The sequence below is a fragment of the Mobula birostris genome, chromosome 6 (assembly GCF_030028105.1).
Source record: "Mobula birostris isolate sMobBir1 chromosome 6, sMobBir1.hap1, whole genome shotgun sequence".
Taxonomy (NCBI): domain Eukaryota; kingdom Metazoa; phylum Chordata; class Chondrichthyes; order Myliobatiformes; family Myliobatidae; genus Mobula; species Mobula birostris.
The window spans coordinates 187,350,088-187,364,963 of record NC_092375.1 but is presented as its reverse complement, the minus strand read 5'-3'; the positions used below and the strand labels follow the sequence as shown (position 1 = coordinate 187,364,963).

Genomic DNA, 14,876 nt, shown 5'->3' with positions numbered 1-14,876 from the left:
CAAAATTCTTTCTCGGTTGGCTACATATTCAGCATTAATGTCAGAAAGGATTTAGTGCAATGATGCTTAAGGCTGTACAATAAATTGATTGGTTGCTATCCAAATGAACAGAGCTTGGTTAAAAATAATGGATCTGAAGGCAGGACGGTCATGCTAAAATATATTTGGAAACGCATCTGAAAATCCTAAGCTTAAAACATTTAGTAAAACTAATCTTGGTTATGAATGAATGTATACTATTTGCTAATATAAATATTTTAAAAAGTTGGATGCTAACCTAATCAATATTGAAATGTAAAATAAAGGATGATAATATTTCAGTTATTTTAATACTATTAACCCTTAGTATTTCTTAACGTCTAACTTTATCCATCTTCATTTACTGGATCGTTAGAAGACTTCTCTGCTCAGAATGAAGTTTATGATTGGAGTCCAATAATATCATTCAATCTTGACTAACATACTTAGTGACCCTGCCATTTTTAGTGACCAGCTTAGCACCCTGGTTACAGGCACTGAATAAAAAATATATTCAGGAGGATCTGGTTGACCCAAGGATGGGTAAGCAGGAGAATTTAGCTGCCAGTCTATCTGATGAAAATAGGACTATGCACATCTATACTTGCATCATTCTACTGGTGTGCAGTAGAGAGCATCCTAACAAGCTGTATCACTACCCAGTGTGGAAATTGCACTGCAGTGAACAGCAAGACTCTACAACAGGTAATCAGAACTGCCCAATGCATCACCAGCACCAGACTACCTACCATCAAAGACATGTATACAGAAGGGTGCCGGAAAAAGGGCAGCGATGTCATGAAGGTTTGTTCCCTGCCCATGGACTGTTTGTTCCACTCCCATTAGGGAGGAAATTACATAGCAGCCACACCTGGAGCACCAGACTTAAAAAACCTTAACTTTCCCCAAGCAGTAAGGCTGACCAACACCTCCACCCACTAAACCACCCCCTCCCCCACAGCCCAACCACCACTACTTTATCATTTCCTGCCAGTCACTTTATGTACAGACACTCCTGTGTCTAGTGTCACTTTATGGACATTCAAGCGATCTATGTATGTAAACTGTCTCATGTATTTATATTGATTGGGTTTTATTATTGAATTCTTAGTATTTTGTACTATATAGGATCGGGAGTAACAATTTCTTTCTCCTTTACACTTATGTACTGAAAATGACATTATACACTCTTGAATCTCGCTGAAGGACCTCGGCCCGAAACGTTGACTGTACTCATTTCCATAGATGCTGCCTGGCCTGCTGAGTTCCTCCAGCAATGTGTGTGTGTAGCAAACATAATTGCTCATTTCTGAATGCTATTGCAAAGAATGAGGTTTTGGGGTACTTGGAGGCATTTGATAAAATAGCATGAAGTCAGCATTGTTTCCTTAAAGGGAAATCTTGCCTGAAAAATCTGTTGGAGTTTTTTGAGAAAATGACAGCCAGGATAGACAATGGGGAATCACCGGATGTTGTTTACTTGTATTTTCAGAAAGATTTTGACAAGGTGTCGCACATGAGGCTGCTTAACAAGATAAGAACCTGTGATATTACAGGAATGGTGGTAGCATGATCAGGACATTGGCCAACTGGCAGAAGGCAAGGATTGAGAATAAAACGGTCTTTTCTCGTCAGCTGCCAGTGACTAGTGGTGTCCCACAGGGGTCAGTATTGGGTCCACTACTTTTCACATTATATGGATGATAGAATTAATGGCTTTGTAGCCATGTTTGCGGATGATATAAAGGAGGAGCAGGTAATGTTGTAGAAGCAGTAAGTCTGTAGAAATACTTGGACAGATGAGCAGAACAACCAAAGACATGGCAGGTGGAATGGGGAGCAAATTCAGAAATCTGAGTTGCAAAGGGACTTGAAAGGTTACCTTGCAGTTTGAGCGGTAGTAAGGAAGACAGATGCAATGTTAACATTCATTTCCAGAGGACTAGAATATTAAAGCAAGGATGTAATGCTGAGGCTTTATAAGACGTTAATTTGCAGTATTATGAGCAGATTTGAGCCCCCTGTCTTAAAAGATGTGCTGGCTTCGGAAGTGGAACAGAGGAGGTTTATGTGGATGATCCTGGGAATGAAATGGTTAACGTATGAGGAGTGTTTGATGGCTCCGGAACTGTTTAGTAAAATGAGGGGTGGGGGAGGGGACGGATTTCACTGAAACAACTATTGAAAGCTTAGACTGAGTGAACATGAAGAGGATGTTTCCAATAGTGGGAGAGGCTAGGATCAGAGGGTCAGCCTCGGAATATTAGAATGTTCCCTTAAAACAGAGTTTCTCTAAACTGGGGGTGGTTAATCTGTGAAAATCATTGTCCAGGCCAAGTTATTGGGTATATTTAAAGCAGAGGCTCTTGGTTAGTAAGGGCATCAAAGGTTACAGGGAGAAGGCAGTGAAAATAAATCCATGAAAAGTCCTTGGCAAGTAGGATTAAAGAGAATCTTAAGGCATTCTATACATATATCAAGTGCAAGATGATCATTAGAGAGAGGGAAGGACCTCTAATGGATAACGAGGAAACATTTGTTTCGATGTGGAGGATATGGATGATGTCCTTAATGAGTACTTTACATCAGTATTTACCAAAGAGAAGGATATGGGGGATAGGGAGATGAGTGTAGAGCGTATTGCTATACCAGGGCATTTTAAAGCAAAGGAGGAGGCTGTGTTGGGTCTTTTAAAGAGGCATTAAGGTGGGTACATCCCCAGGGTCTGATGGGATATACCCCAGGTTAGTGAGAGTAGTAAGAGAAGAGATTGCTAGGGCCTTGGCCAATACCTTCACGTCCTCTCTAGCGGCAGTGGCTGAGGTTTAAGATGATGAGAGGCAGAGATAGAGTAGATAGATAATGTTTTTTTGCCAAGGGTTGAAATGTATAATATCAGAGGGCATGCATTTGAGGTGAGCGGGGTTAATTTCAAAGGAGATATGAGGGGCAGGCTTTTGATAGAGTTGTGGATGCCTGGAATGCACTGTCTGGGGTGGTGGTAGAGCCAGAAACATAGACTTTAAAGAAACATAGAATGTGTAGAAAATGAAAGGATGTGGACATTGTGTAGGCAAAAGAGGTTAGTTTAGTTGACTATTTGATTACTAATTTAATTGGTTCAGCACAACTTTGTGGACTAAAGGACCTGTTTTAATGTGCTATGTTCTATCTACATCAGCCATGATTAAATCGCAGGGCAGACACTGTGCCAAAAGGCCTAATTCCTACGTCTTATGGTCTTGGTGTTATATTATCCTGAAGCCATGCAGTCCTTGTGGTGAAGGTACACTCAAAATGTGAAATGGTAGAGAGTTCCAAGCTATAGACCTAATGACAGCGATGGAACAGTGACTATTTTTTCAAAGTCAGGATGCTGTGTCTGAATTCTAGAGGAATAATAGGTAATCCTTTTTTTTTAAAAAATGAATTTCTTCACAGCTAATATGTGGGTGTAGGAACATAGTTTAGCTGCCTGCAACATCTAGTTACAAGGTGGAACAATGTTTGTGAAGAAAATCAAAGTTCAAAGTACATTTATTATCAATGTACGTATATATAGAAGTAAACAACCCTGAGACTGGTCTTCCCATGGACAGCCACGGAACAAGGAAACACCATGGAATCTCTTCGAAGAAAACATCAAACACACAGTGCTCAAAAAGCACACATCAGAGCCAACTTCTCCCAACACAGAAGGATGAATATGAAAGAAAGTGAGCATAGATAGCACAATTAGCAAAAAAGGTGTGCAACTATGGCAGCACGCCGCACATGCGCAGTCCCCCGGTGAAAAATGATATCATATCTGTTAAATAGGGGCGGTGGACAATTCTGATTTGATGGAGACAGATGTGAAAGCACAGAGGAACATCTGGAGAAATTTCTGAAACGCTCATTCACTGCTGTCGTTACTGTGTGGTTGGGAATCTTTCGGAGGGTAGGCCTCAAAATCCCCGGCCTTGCCTGCTTTTGGTGACCGAGAAGGAGGTGGAATTGTTCGGCAGAGATGCCACTCAATACTAGCTGTCGGAGAGCTGATCAGAGCTCGAAGTTTTCGGATGACTCAGAGTCGGACTGTGGTCGGCATGGCAAGGAGAGTTTTTCTTCCTTCTCCCGTCTGCGTGAGATGTGGGACATTTGAGAAACTTTGAACTTTACTGTGCTCACAGACTTTCTTCATCAAGTTATGGTATTGTTACACTGTTTGTAACTATATGTTGTAATTATGTGGTTTTGTCAGTTTTTTCAGTCTTGGTTTGTCCTGTGTTTTGTGATATCACACCGGAGAAAATAATGTATCATTTCTTAATGCATGCATTACTAAATGACAATAAAAGGAGACTACGTGTCTTCATAATCTAACAAAAAAAACAGAATAAGGAGCTGGCAATTTATGCCTGAGAAGAAGGCACATATCTTTGATCAGTGGAATTTGTTAACTTATCCTAGAATCCTTTAGGAGCAGGGTTTCCCAACCTTTTTAATGCCATGGATCAATACCATTAAGCATGGGATCTGTGGACTCTAGGTTGACACTTGGTATAGAGAGTAATTTAGTATAGCAGGAAGATGGATCCAGGAGGTCCCCTGTTCTGTTATGAGTAGCTCTGTAAACTCACTGGGCTGCTCTGTTCCGATCTCTCATGTTCTTGTGTTCTTATTTCTATTCAGGTATCCTTTGATGTCTCTCTGGAAGCCAAGAGCTGCCCAGAATCCAGGACCAGAAATACTTTTACAATTAAACCAGTTGGTTTCAAAGATTTACTCAGTGTAACTGTTGGTTATATTTGTAACTGTGAGTGTACAAGTGAGATGCAAGCCAACAGTTTCAAGTGCAGTGGTAATGGAAGTTATGAGTGTGGAATCTGTACATGCGACCCAGGCTTTTTGGGAGCCAACTGTGAATGTCAAGATGGAGAAACAAGTAATGTATTCCAGATGTTCTGTCGTGAAGCAGAGGAAAAGCCAGTCTGCAGTGGCAGAGGTGAATGCATTTGCAACCAATGTGTCTGCTATGAAAGTGAGTTTGGAAGGATTTATGGGACATTCTGTGAATGTGATGACTTCTCATGTGCAAGGCACAAGGGCATACTATGTTCAGGTAAGTTTGGATTTTCCTTGTTTAGCTCCACTTTGCATTGCTTAAGCTTTTTGTTTATTAAGAAAGATGATCGTTTTGGTGAAGGCAAACTCTTAGTAAGTGGGAGTTTTCTAAGTCAAGACGTAAAGGATTAATATGATTACTTTAAGGGAATCTCAATTCAGCAAAGTGTATCTACAGGCACAATGTGTATTTGCATTAACAACAGGCCATCACAAAGCCTTGGCAAATTCCTGAACTTTTAGAGAAGTTCTACTTCAGTTAGAATCTTTGTTTATGCAAATCAGCAGGATTAATCTGGTGAGAAGCTAAATGGTGGTTTGGGTGGAGTTGGGAGGTGAAGAATTTGGCCATGGGTAAACAGCCCATTTGAAACAGTGAGAGATGTTTTCATTTTGTGTTAGGTGTACACTTTATGACTGGATGGCACATTGCCAGCATTTCTGATTCAGTGGCAATATGTCCTTGTTTTTACAATGATTTTCATGCTGACTCAAGGTTTTTACTGTATTTGGGAGTTTAAAATATAAGAGGTTTGGCTCTGAAACAACACTGTCATTACTATTGGCTTGTCGCATTTTCTGTATATCACCTATGCACTGATGGCATAAGATTTTATTGGAAGCTATTCTCCATTTTGCTTTATTGAGTCTCAGAAATGTGAGTTTAATATTCAGCACTGCTTCAATCTCCCCTCGTCATCCTTTATTCTTTGTTTTTTTTTACTCTTTGACCTTTTTTTTACTCTATAAGAAGCATTTGTTGGAGGTTCATTCAGTTCTCGAAAGTGGAAAAAGTTTTGTTTGTAAGGGGTGAGAAATGGTCCATGTAGAATTCAGAGAAGTCAGTGCTAACAATCAACATTGGCCGCACCTCAAGGATGCTCCCAAAAGAGTCAAAAAGATCAAAGAGTAAAGGATGACGAGGGGAGATAAGACAGTGCTGAATATTGAGCTCATACTCTGCTTAGGCCGCTGCCCTCTACTCTCTGTACACCCACAACTGCGGCTAAGCATAACTCAAGCACCAGCTGTAAAGTAGCCAATAACTCAAAGTAATGTTGTCAAAGTTTCAGATGGTGCTGGGGAGGTAGATAGATCAGCTGGTTGAGTGGTGTCACAACAACAACCTTTGCACTCAGTTTCAGCAAGACCAAGGAATTAATTGTAGATTTCAGGAAGGGAAGTTGGGGAAACACACACCAGGCCTTGTCAAGAGATCGGCAATATAAAGGGTGAGCCATTTCAAGTTCCTGAGGTGTCAGTATCTCTGAAGATCTATTCTGGACACAGCATCTTGTTGCAATTACAAAGAGCGCATGACAGCGGCTATATTTCATTAGGAGTTTGAGGAGAATTGGAACGTCGCCACAGCACTCATGATTTTTTACTGATGTACATGGAGAGTATTCTGACTGGTTGCATCACTGTCTGGTATGGAGAGGCCACTGTACAGGATTGGCAAAAGCTGCAGAACATTGTAAACTCTGTCTGCTCCATCACGAGTGCTAGCCTCCCCAGCAATGGAAAGTCAATGCCTCAGAAAGGTGGCATCCATCATTAAAGACCCCAGTCACCCAGAGCATGCCCTCTTCACATTGCTGCCATCAAGAAGCTTGAAGGCACTCTTAAAAGAGGGACAGTAAAGTTATTTAGCAAAATCAGTCTGCAGTTAGTGAACTAGATGGTATAAGTTGGACCCAGGGCTGAATAACCTGTACAGACAGAGTAAAATGGAAAAGGAGATTGAGTTTCATAGGTCAGGACAAGAATTTTAAAAATAGAGGCAGCAGGGATAAGTTAAGAATATAAGTCAGTGAACAGGGCACTCACAAGGAATGGACAACATGTTTTGACATGCTAAGATAATGTGTGAGTAAAAGTACTAGTGCAGCTTTCTGAATATTGGAGATATTTGCTATAGAATTCACATCCAGTTAGTTGTGTTAAACGTACCATATTATAGCAGTTTTGCTCTGTTTCTGAAATTTGACCCATTTAGGTCAATAGATCCATATTTCACAAGTGCTAATGAAAAAGAATAACTTTCCAGGCAATTGAGGTTAAAGAAGATGATAGAAAAGTCATTTTAATAGCATAATAGTTGGGTATAATGGTAATCCTAATATTATTTATGCATTTTATTCCTTTCAGAATACTTTGTACTGTTCTTCATTGTGATAGGTGGTCAAGTCCATGGTCTAGATTGTTCATTCAATCCAACAGAACTGTGACATGGTGCTGATATACATCCCAGGATGAGCTGGGACATTGTAGAAGTGATGTAAACTGGGGTCACTGGGTGTTTCAGGTCTTTCACCATCAGACACCCTTGGCCAGAGTTGATCAGGCCTGGGTTTATTGGTCCATGGGTCACACCTTTTGATCCATAGCCATCGGGAGGGTCATGCAGCAGCCTCTGTGATGGTCCTGGTGGTTCTTTTCTTTGTAGCTCCCGTAATGCTAAGGAGAGAGTAGCTTGTGCAGACTGAGCAGCCAGCAAAACCTCTACACCCTGACTCATACAGGCTCGCATTGGCCCTCCTCCCGTCTCTGGCACTGCGCTACCAGCTCCTGGTGTTTGGCTTTGTCACGCTCGAACGCCACCTCAATCCAGTCTTTCCAAGGCACTGTCTGTTCTACTATGACCCAACCACCTTCTTTGAGATTTCTGACAGAATGACTATGTTAGGCCACAGTGATGAAGTAATTCACACTGCTGTTAATGCGTGTGATTTTAAAGGAATGTATTAAAAATTTGTTAGGTCAGTGGTGGCGTGAAACTTTCTGAGACCGTCTTTTTAGACATGAGTCATCTGCAGCCTCTTTGGGGATGGAGATGGACTGAGTCATCACTAGTCTCAGTGGTATTTGGTAGACTGTGGAATTGCTGATGGGGAAGGAGGATGTTAGGCTGGCCAGAACAACTGACTCAGCCAGACCACACGGCAATTGACTTTGCCAGGATCAGAATCAAAATCAGATTGAAAGTCACCAGTATATATTATGAGCAAACAACAGGAATTCTGCAGATGCTGGAAATTCAAGCAACACACATAAAAGTTGCTGGTGAATGCAGCAGGCCAGGCAGCATCTCTAGGAAGAGGTGCAGTCGACGTTTCAGGCCGAGACCCTTCGTCAGGACTAACTGAAGGAAGAGTGAGTAAGGGATTTGAAAGTTGGAGGGGGAGGGGGAGGGGGAAGATCCAAAATGATAGGAGAAGACAGGAAGGGGAGGGATGGAGCCAAGAGCTGGACAGGTGATAGGCAAAAGGGATACGAGAGGATCATGGGACAGGAGGTCCGGGAAGAAAGACAAGGAGGGGTCGGGGGGACCCAGAGGATGGGCAAGGGGTATATTCAGAGGGACAGAGTGAGAAAAAGGAGAGTGAGAGAAAGAATGTGTGTATAAAAATAAGTAACAGATGGGGTACGAGGGGGAGGTGGGGCATTAGCAGAAGTTAGAGAAGTCGATGTTCATGCCATCAGGTTGGAGGCTACCCAGATGGAATATAAGGTGTTGTTCCTCCAACCTGAGTGTGGCTTCATCTTTACAGTAGAGGAGGCCGTGGATAGACATGTCAGAATGGGAATGGGATGTGGAATTAAAATGTGTGGCCACTGGGAGATCCTGCTTTCTCTGGCGGACAGAGCGTAGATGTTCAGCAAAGCGGTCTCCCAGTCTGCGTCGGGTCTCGCCAATATATAAAAGGCCACATCGGGAGCAGCGGACACAGTATATCACCCCAGCCGACTCACAGGTGAAGTGTTGCCTCACCTGGAAGGACTGTCTGGGGCCCTGAATGGTGGTAAGGGAGGAAGTGGCAGTATATCACCCCAGCCGACTCACAGGTGAAGACCGCTTTGCTGAACCCAACGCAGACTGGGAGACCACTTTGCTGAACATCTACGCTCTGTCCACCAGAGAAAGCAGGATCTCCCAGTGGCCACAAATTTTAATTCCACATCCCATTCCCATTCTGACATGTCTATCCACGGCCTCCTCTACTGCAAAGATGAAGCCACACTTAGGTTGGAGGAACAACACCTTATATTCCATCTGGGTAGCCTCCAACCTGATGGCATGAACATCGACTTCTCTAACTTCTGCTAATGCCCCACCTCCCCCTCGTACCCCATCTGTTACTTATTTTTATACACACATTCTTCCTCTCACTCTCCTTTTTCTCCCTCTGTCCCTCTGAATATACCCCTTGCCCATCCTCTGGGTCCCCCTGCCCCCTCCTTGTCTTTCTTCCCGGACCTCCTGTCCCATGATCCTCTCGTATCCCTTTTGCCTATCACCTGTCCAGCTCTTGGCTCCATCCCTCCCCCTCCTGTCTTCTCCTATCATTTTGGATCTCCCCCTCCCCCTCCAACTTTCAAATCCCTTACTCACTCTTCCTTCAGTTAGTCCTGACGAAGGGTCTCGGCCTGAAACTTCGACTGTACCTCTTCCTAGAGATGCTGCCTGGCCTGCTGCGTTCACCAGCAACTTTTAAGTATATATTATGAAATGTGTTGTTTTGTGGCAGCAGTACACTGCAGTCCATAGCAATCAATGCTATGAATTAGTATAAATATTATACTAATAATATTATTAATATTATATAAAAAATAAATGAAATAGTGCAAAAAGAGACGGAGAAAGTACTGAGGAAGTGCTCATGGGTTCATTGGCCATTCAGAAATCTGATGGAGGAGAGGAAGCTGTTCCTGAAACGTTCAAAGTAAATTTATTATCAAAATATATACAGTGTAACTCACTATATAAAACCCTAAGCTTTATTTTCTCAATCATTGAGTCTGTGCCTTCAGGCTCCTGTACCTCCACCGTGATGGTAGCAATGAGAAGAGGGCATGTCCTGGGTGATGAGGGTCCTTAATGATGGACGACACCTTTTTGAGGAAAGTATCCTGGACGCTGGGGAGACTAATGCCCATGATGGAGCTGAGTGAGTTTACAACTTTCTGCAGCTTTTTCTGATCCTTTGTGATCCTCCATACCGGTCTGTTATGCAACCAGTTAGATTGTCCTCCATGGTACATTTGTAGAAATTGCAAGAGTTTTGGATGGTGACGTACTAATTTGCCTCAGACTCCTAATGAGATGTGGCCACTATCTTTCCTTCTTTGTAATTGCAGAGATGTTGATACCGAGGAATTTGAAACTGCTCACCCTCTCTGCTGCTGATCCCTCGATGAGGACTAGAGTGTGTTCCCTCGACTTCCCCTTTCTGAAGTCCACAATCAATTCCTTGGTCTCACTGACATTGAGTGCAAGGTTATTGCAGCAACACCACTCAACCAGCTGATCTATTTTCTTCCTACTGTCCTGGATAAACAAGAGGAGTACAGACAGGAAATTTTGTTTTTAATGCCGCACTTTTCAAATTTAAAGCTAGTAAGGGTGGAACACTGATCATTTAGTAATTTTAATGTTAAACCTTCTAAATTGTAAAAAAATTTTGGGCACAGCATGTCATAATGCCAGGAGGTCTTTGCGACCGGAAATACCCGCTGGACATTTAGATTTGCCATTTCACAATTTAAGGTCTATTTAAATAAACTGGATGAAGTACCACGCTTTATGTCTGAATTTGTGGTGCACCAGGAGTTCAGGGTCAGCATGGTGTGTGTCAACTACATTCACACCCAGACTTGCGAGCAATGTTGTGGTAAACTGTCCAATTTCTGCATGGTTTTCTTAGGAGTCTTGCGTGGGGACATCAATTGCAATTTTGCTTTTGAAGTTTGAGAATGTGCAGTTTCCAGCTGAAGAACTGATATTGTGAAGCCACTCTTTTAAAGAAAGAAAGTTGATATTTGTTTGTGGGATTTTCCATTTGTACAAGGGAATTCAAGAATCATAGTTCTCACTTTTAAGTATAAGGTATCCTAAATCCATTTGACAATATAGCCTTCAATATCCTTACATGTCTTTGCTATCAAGGCTTGCATTTTTTGTCAACAATCTGCTGATTTTAGTGAGATGTATTTTTAGCCTTCCATCATCAACAGTGTTTTGTCCATAATTGGCAGTTCCCATGCCTGGTGACATCTCAGTCACCAAGTTTTGAAATCCAAGACTCTAGTAGATTTAATTCTGACTGAATGAAAGCCACAAATACTGATACAACTCATCCAATAGAAATAAAATGCTAGGTTGGTGTATTTTTAAATGTTCTATTATAGATAGAGTGTGGAATAGGCCCTTCCAGCACTTCGCTGTCACGCTGCCCAGCAACCCCCTATTTAACCCTAACCTAATCACGGTACAATTTACAACTACCAATTAACTTACCAACTGGTACATCTTTGGATTGTGAGAGGAACTCATGCACTCCACAAGGAGAATGTACAAATGCCTTAACAGAAGACGCTGGGATTGAACCCCAAACTGTAATAAGCGTTGTGCTAACCACGATGCTACCGTGGCACCCAAGATGGGAGCAAATAACTTGAATTGGCTGTGTTGTGATTGCTAAATGTTTTTGTTTGTTTTCTGATTTTCATCTATTACTCCTTTATTTTATGACGGACTGTGTGATGAATCACATGTATTCTTCTTGCTTTGCCAAGATTGCAGTATATGAAGCATAACTAAATGATATACTTCAAATGGTGATTGGTGGAATATTGAAGAGAGTTGGGCATCCTAAAGGATAAGACGAATCTCTATCCCTGACAAGGGACCAGGCACTGCATGTTTGTTTATTTATTTTTTTGAGATACAGCTCAGAATAGGCCCTTCTGGCCCTGCAAGCCACACTGCCCAGCAATCCCCCGATTGCGATCCCAGACCAGAAGACATAGGAGCAGAATTAGGCCATTTGGCCCCTCGACTCTGCTCCACATTCAATCATGGCTGATCCTTTTTCCCCTCCTCAATCCCATTCCCCGGCCTTCTCCCTGTAACCTTAGATGCTGTGTCCAATCAAGAACCTATCAATCTCTGCCTTAAATACACCCAATGAAATGGCCTCCACAGCTGCCTGCGGTAACAAGTTCCACAAATTCACCACATCTGTTTTAAATGGAAGCCCCTCTATCCCTCTTGTCTGCTGAACAGATTTAACCCTAGACTGTTCATAGGACAATTTACAATGACCAATTAAGCTACCAACCGGTACGTCTTCGGACTGTGGGACGAAACCGGAGCACCCGGAGGAAACCCACTTGGTTATGGAGCGAATGTACAAACTCCTTACAGGCAGCAGTGGGAATTGAACCCGGGTCACCTGTACTGTAAAGCGTTGTGCTAACCACTACACTACCGTGCCACCCCTGAACCCACCTCTGTCTTCCCTGGGCAGGGTAGTGGGCACAAGCCTGATGAGGCCTCTACTGTGTTGGGTGGGAAGATTCCACTGATTTGCTGGGGAAAGGGTCTTTGGATAGTCGGAAATCTGTAGGTGTGATATGCTTTATAGGCAGCTTGAACCAAGTTAGGAAGGGGATTGGCAATTAGGTCACATCAAACCCTAATGACTACTTTTGAGGAGAGGTGAAATCATGGAGAGTTCACTCTTGGAATAGAAATGAGAAACCACTGAGATGACGGGGAGAAATGTGAGACAACACTGTTACAACCTGGGTGGAAGGGTGGGTGAGGGTTCTGAAAGAAAGATGGGCGATTGACTTGTGTGAATTAGGTTCCAGTTCAGTGCAGTGCTCGCAAATTGGGTTGTTTTGGGAGACTTCTACAATAGACACTGTGACTCAACTGATCCAAGTTTTCCAAACTCAGCCTTACCCTCGGAATGACATCATCCGATGCTAACGTACTCTGTAAATCGCATCGTATGTCATATGACTTGCTCCTGGCTGAATGTCTTGAGTAATGCAAAATAGAGATAGATAGGTTCTTGATTAGCCAGGGCATCAAAGGGTATGGGGAGAGGTATAGAGGTATACAGAATTATGATGGGTATAGATAGGATAAATGCAAGCAGGCTTTTTCCACTGAGGCTGGCTCGGGACTATAACCAGAGGTCATGGGTTAAGAGTGAAAGGGGAAAAGTTTAAGGGGAACATGAGGGGAAATTTATTCACTCAGAGTCATGAGAGTGTGGAATGAGTTACCAGCACAAGCAGAGCATGCGAGCTTGATTTCAACATTTTGGATAGGCATATGGATGGCAGGGTATGGAAGCCTATGGTTCTGATGCGGGTCAATGGGAGCAGTAAGTTTAAATAGCTTTGGCATGGACTAGATGGGCCGAAGGGCTGTCCTTTCTGTGCTGTCCTTTTCTTTGGCTCTACAACTGAGATAAGAGATATTGCAGATACGAAGGCAGTCTGACAAGCATTAACATTAAATACAATGTTGAAACATCACCCAGCTAAAAAGTAATTTAAGAAAAATGTGCTGGCTAGACTGTTGAAATCCCAGAAGGGGCAAAATATTTGAATCCACAGAAATATTCATTGAAAAAGAACACCAAATTACTGTCCACTTTCTGCAAAATCATAAACAAGGTATTGCAGAGACTGGTAATTCAAAATTAAAACAGAAGATGGCTGAAGTATTCAGCTGGTCAGATGGCTGGTGTTGACCAAACATATTAAGCCTGCTTCCCTCTCGCAGAATATGCTTAATTGTTGACTGTTTCTAGCACTCACTATTTTACTTCTCAATTGCCAAATGGGATTTTGAAAGAGTGTGTCGTGCAAGTTCATCCACTATGAAGGCAAATACACACAATCTGTTCAAAGCAATGGACGCAAAATGCTGGAGGAACCCAGCAGGTCAGGTGGCATCTATAGAGCAGAATAGATGGTCGATGTTTTGGGCTGAGACCCTTCTTCAGGACTGGAAAGGAAGGGGGTAGAAGCCCAATTAAGAAGGTGGGAGGAAGGGGAAGAAATAAAGCTGGCAGGTGATGGATGAGACCAGCTAAGGGTGGATGAGTGGGGGAAGGGAGGAATGAAGTGAGAAGCTGGGAGCTGATAGATGGAAGAGAAAGGGCTGAGGAAGAAGGAATCTTCTTTGAATGTTTTGTCTTATATATTTCTGGTTCTCCTACTGTCTTGATTTTTTAAAAATTTTGTTTATTGCTAATAATTTCATGATGCAAACAGAAAATGCTGGAAATAATTCTGACAGATGAGACCAATCTGCTGAGTATTTTCAGCATTTGCTGTTTTAATTTTAGATTTCCAGCGTCTGCAGTTTTTGCTTAATTTTTCATTTCGTAATCCCATAACTTTTTTTCACTTCTGTTTTCTTTTCGCTGGTGTTTCTTGGTTCGAAAACTTTTCCGGTCTTCTAACCAAGGTTCAAGGTCAAATTTATTATCAGAGTACATACATGTCACCACATACAACACTGAGATTCATTTTCCTGAAGGCATACTTTGCAAATCTATAGAATAGTAACTGTGAACAGGATCAATGAACAACAAATTGTGCAAATGCAAATGTAAATAAACAGCAATAAATAATGAGTATGACATAACAAGATAAACAGTCCTTAAAGTGAAGCCATTGGTTCTGAAGTGCAACCTTCAGAACATCAGAAATAAAATGAGTGTAGTTGTCCTCTTTTGTTCAAGAGGCTGATGCTTGAGGGCTGTAACTGTTCTTAAACCTGGTGGTGCGAGTCCTGAGGCACCTGTACCTTCTACCTGATGGCAGCAGCGAGAAAAGAGCATGGTCTGGGTGTGAAGATCTTTGATGATGGATGCTGCCTTTCTACAGCAACATTTCATGTAGATATTTTCAAAAAGATTTGTTCTGGATTTTCCATGCCT

General features: G+C 42.3%; 1 protein-coding gene across 1 annotated transcript in view; it reads left to right on the top strand.

Annotated features, from left to right (window-relative positions):
• Positions 1-14,876, top strand: part of itgb5 (integrin, beta 5) — a 129,436-nt gene that overhangs the window by 60,967 nt on the left and 53,593 nt on the right. Inside the window, exon 10 of the mRNA XM_072262082.1 lies at positions 4,693-5,122. Within this exon, the coding sequence (XP_072118183.1) occupies positions 4,693-5,122 (430 nt within the window). The remainder of the gene's footprint in view (positions 1-4,692; positions 5,123-14,876) is intronic.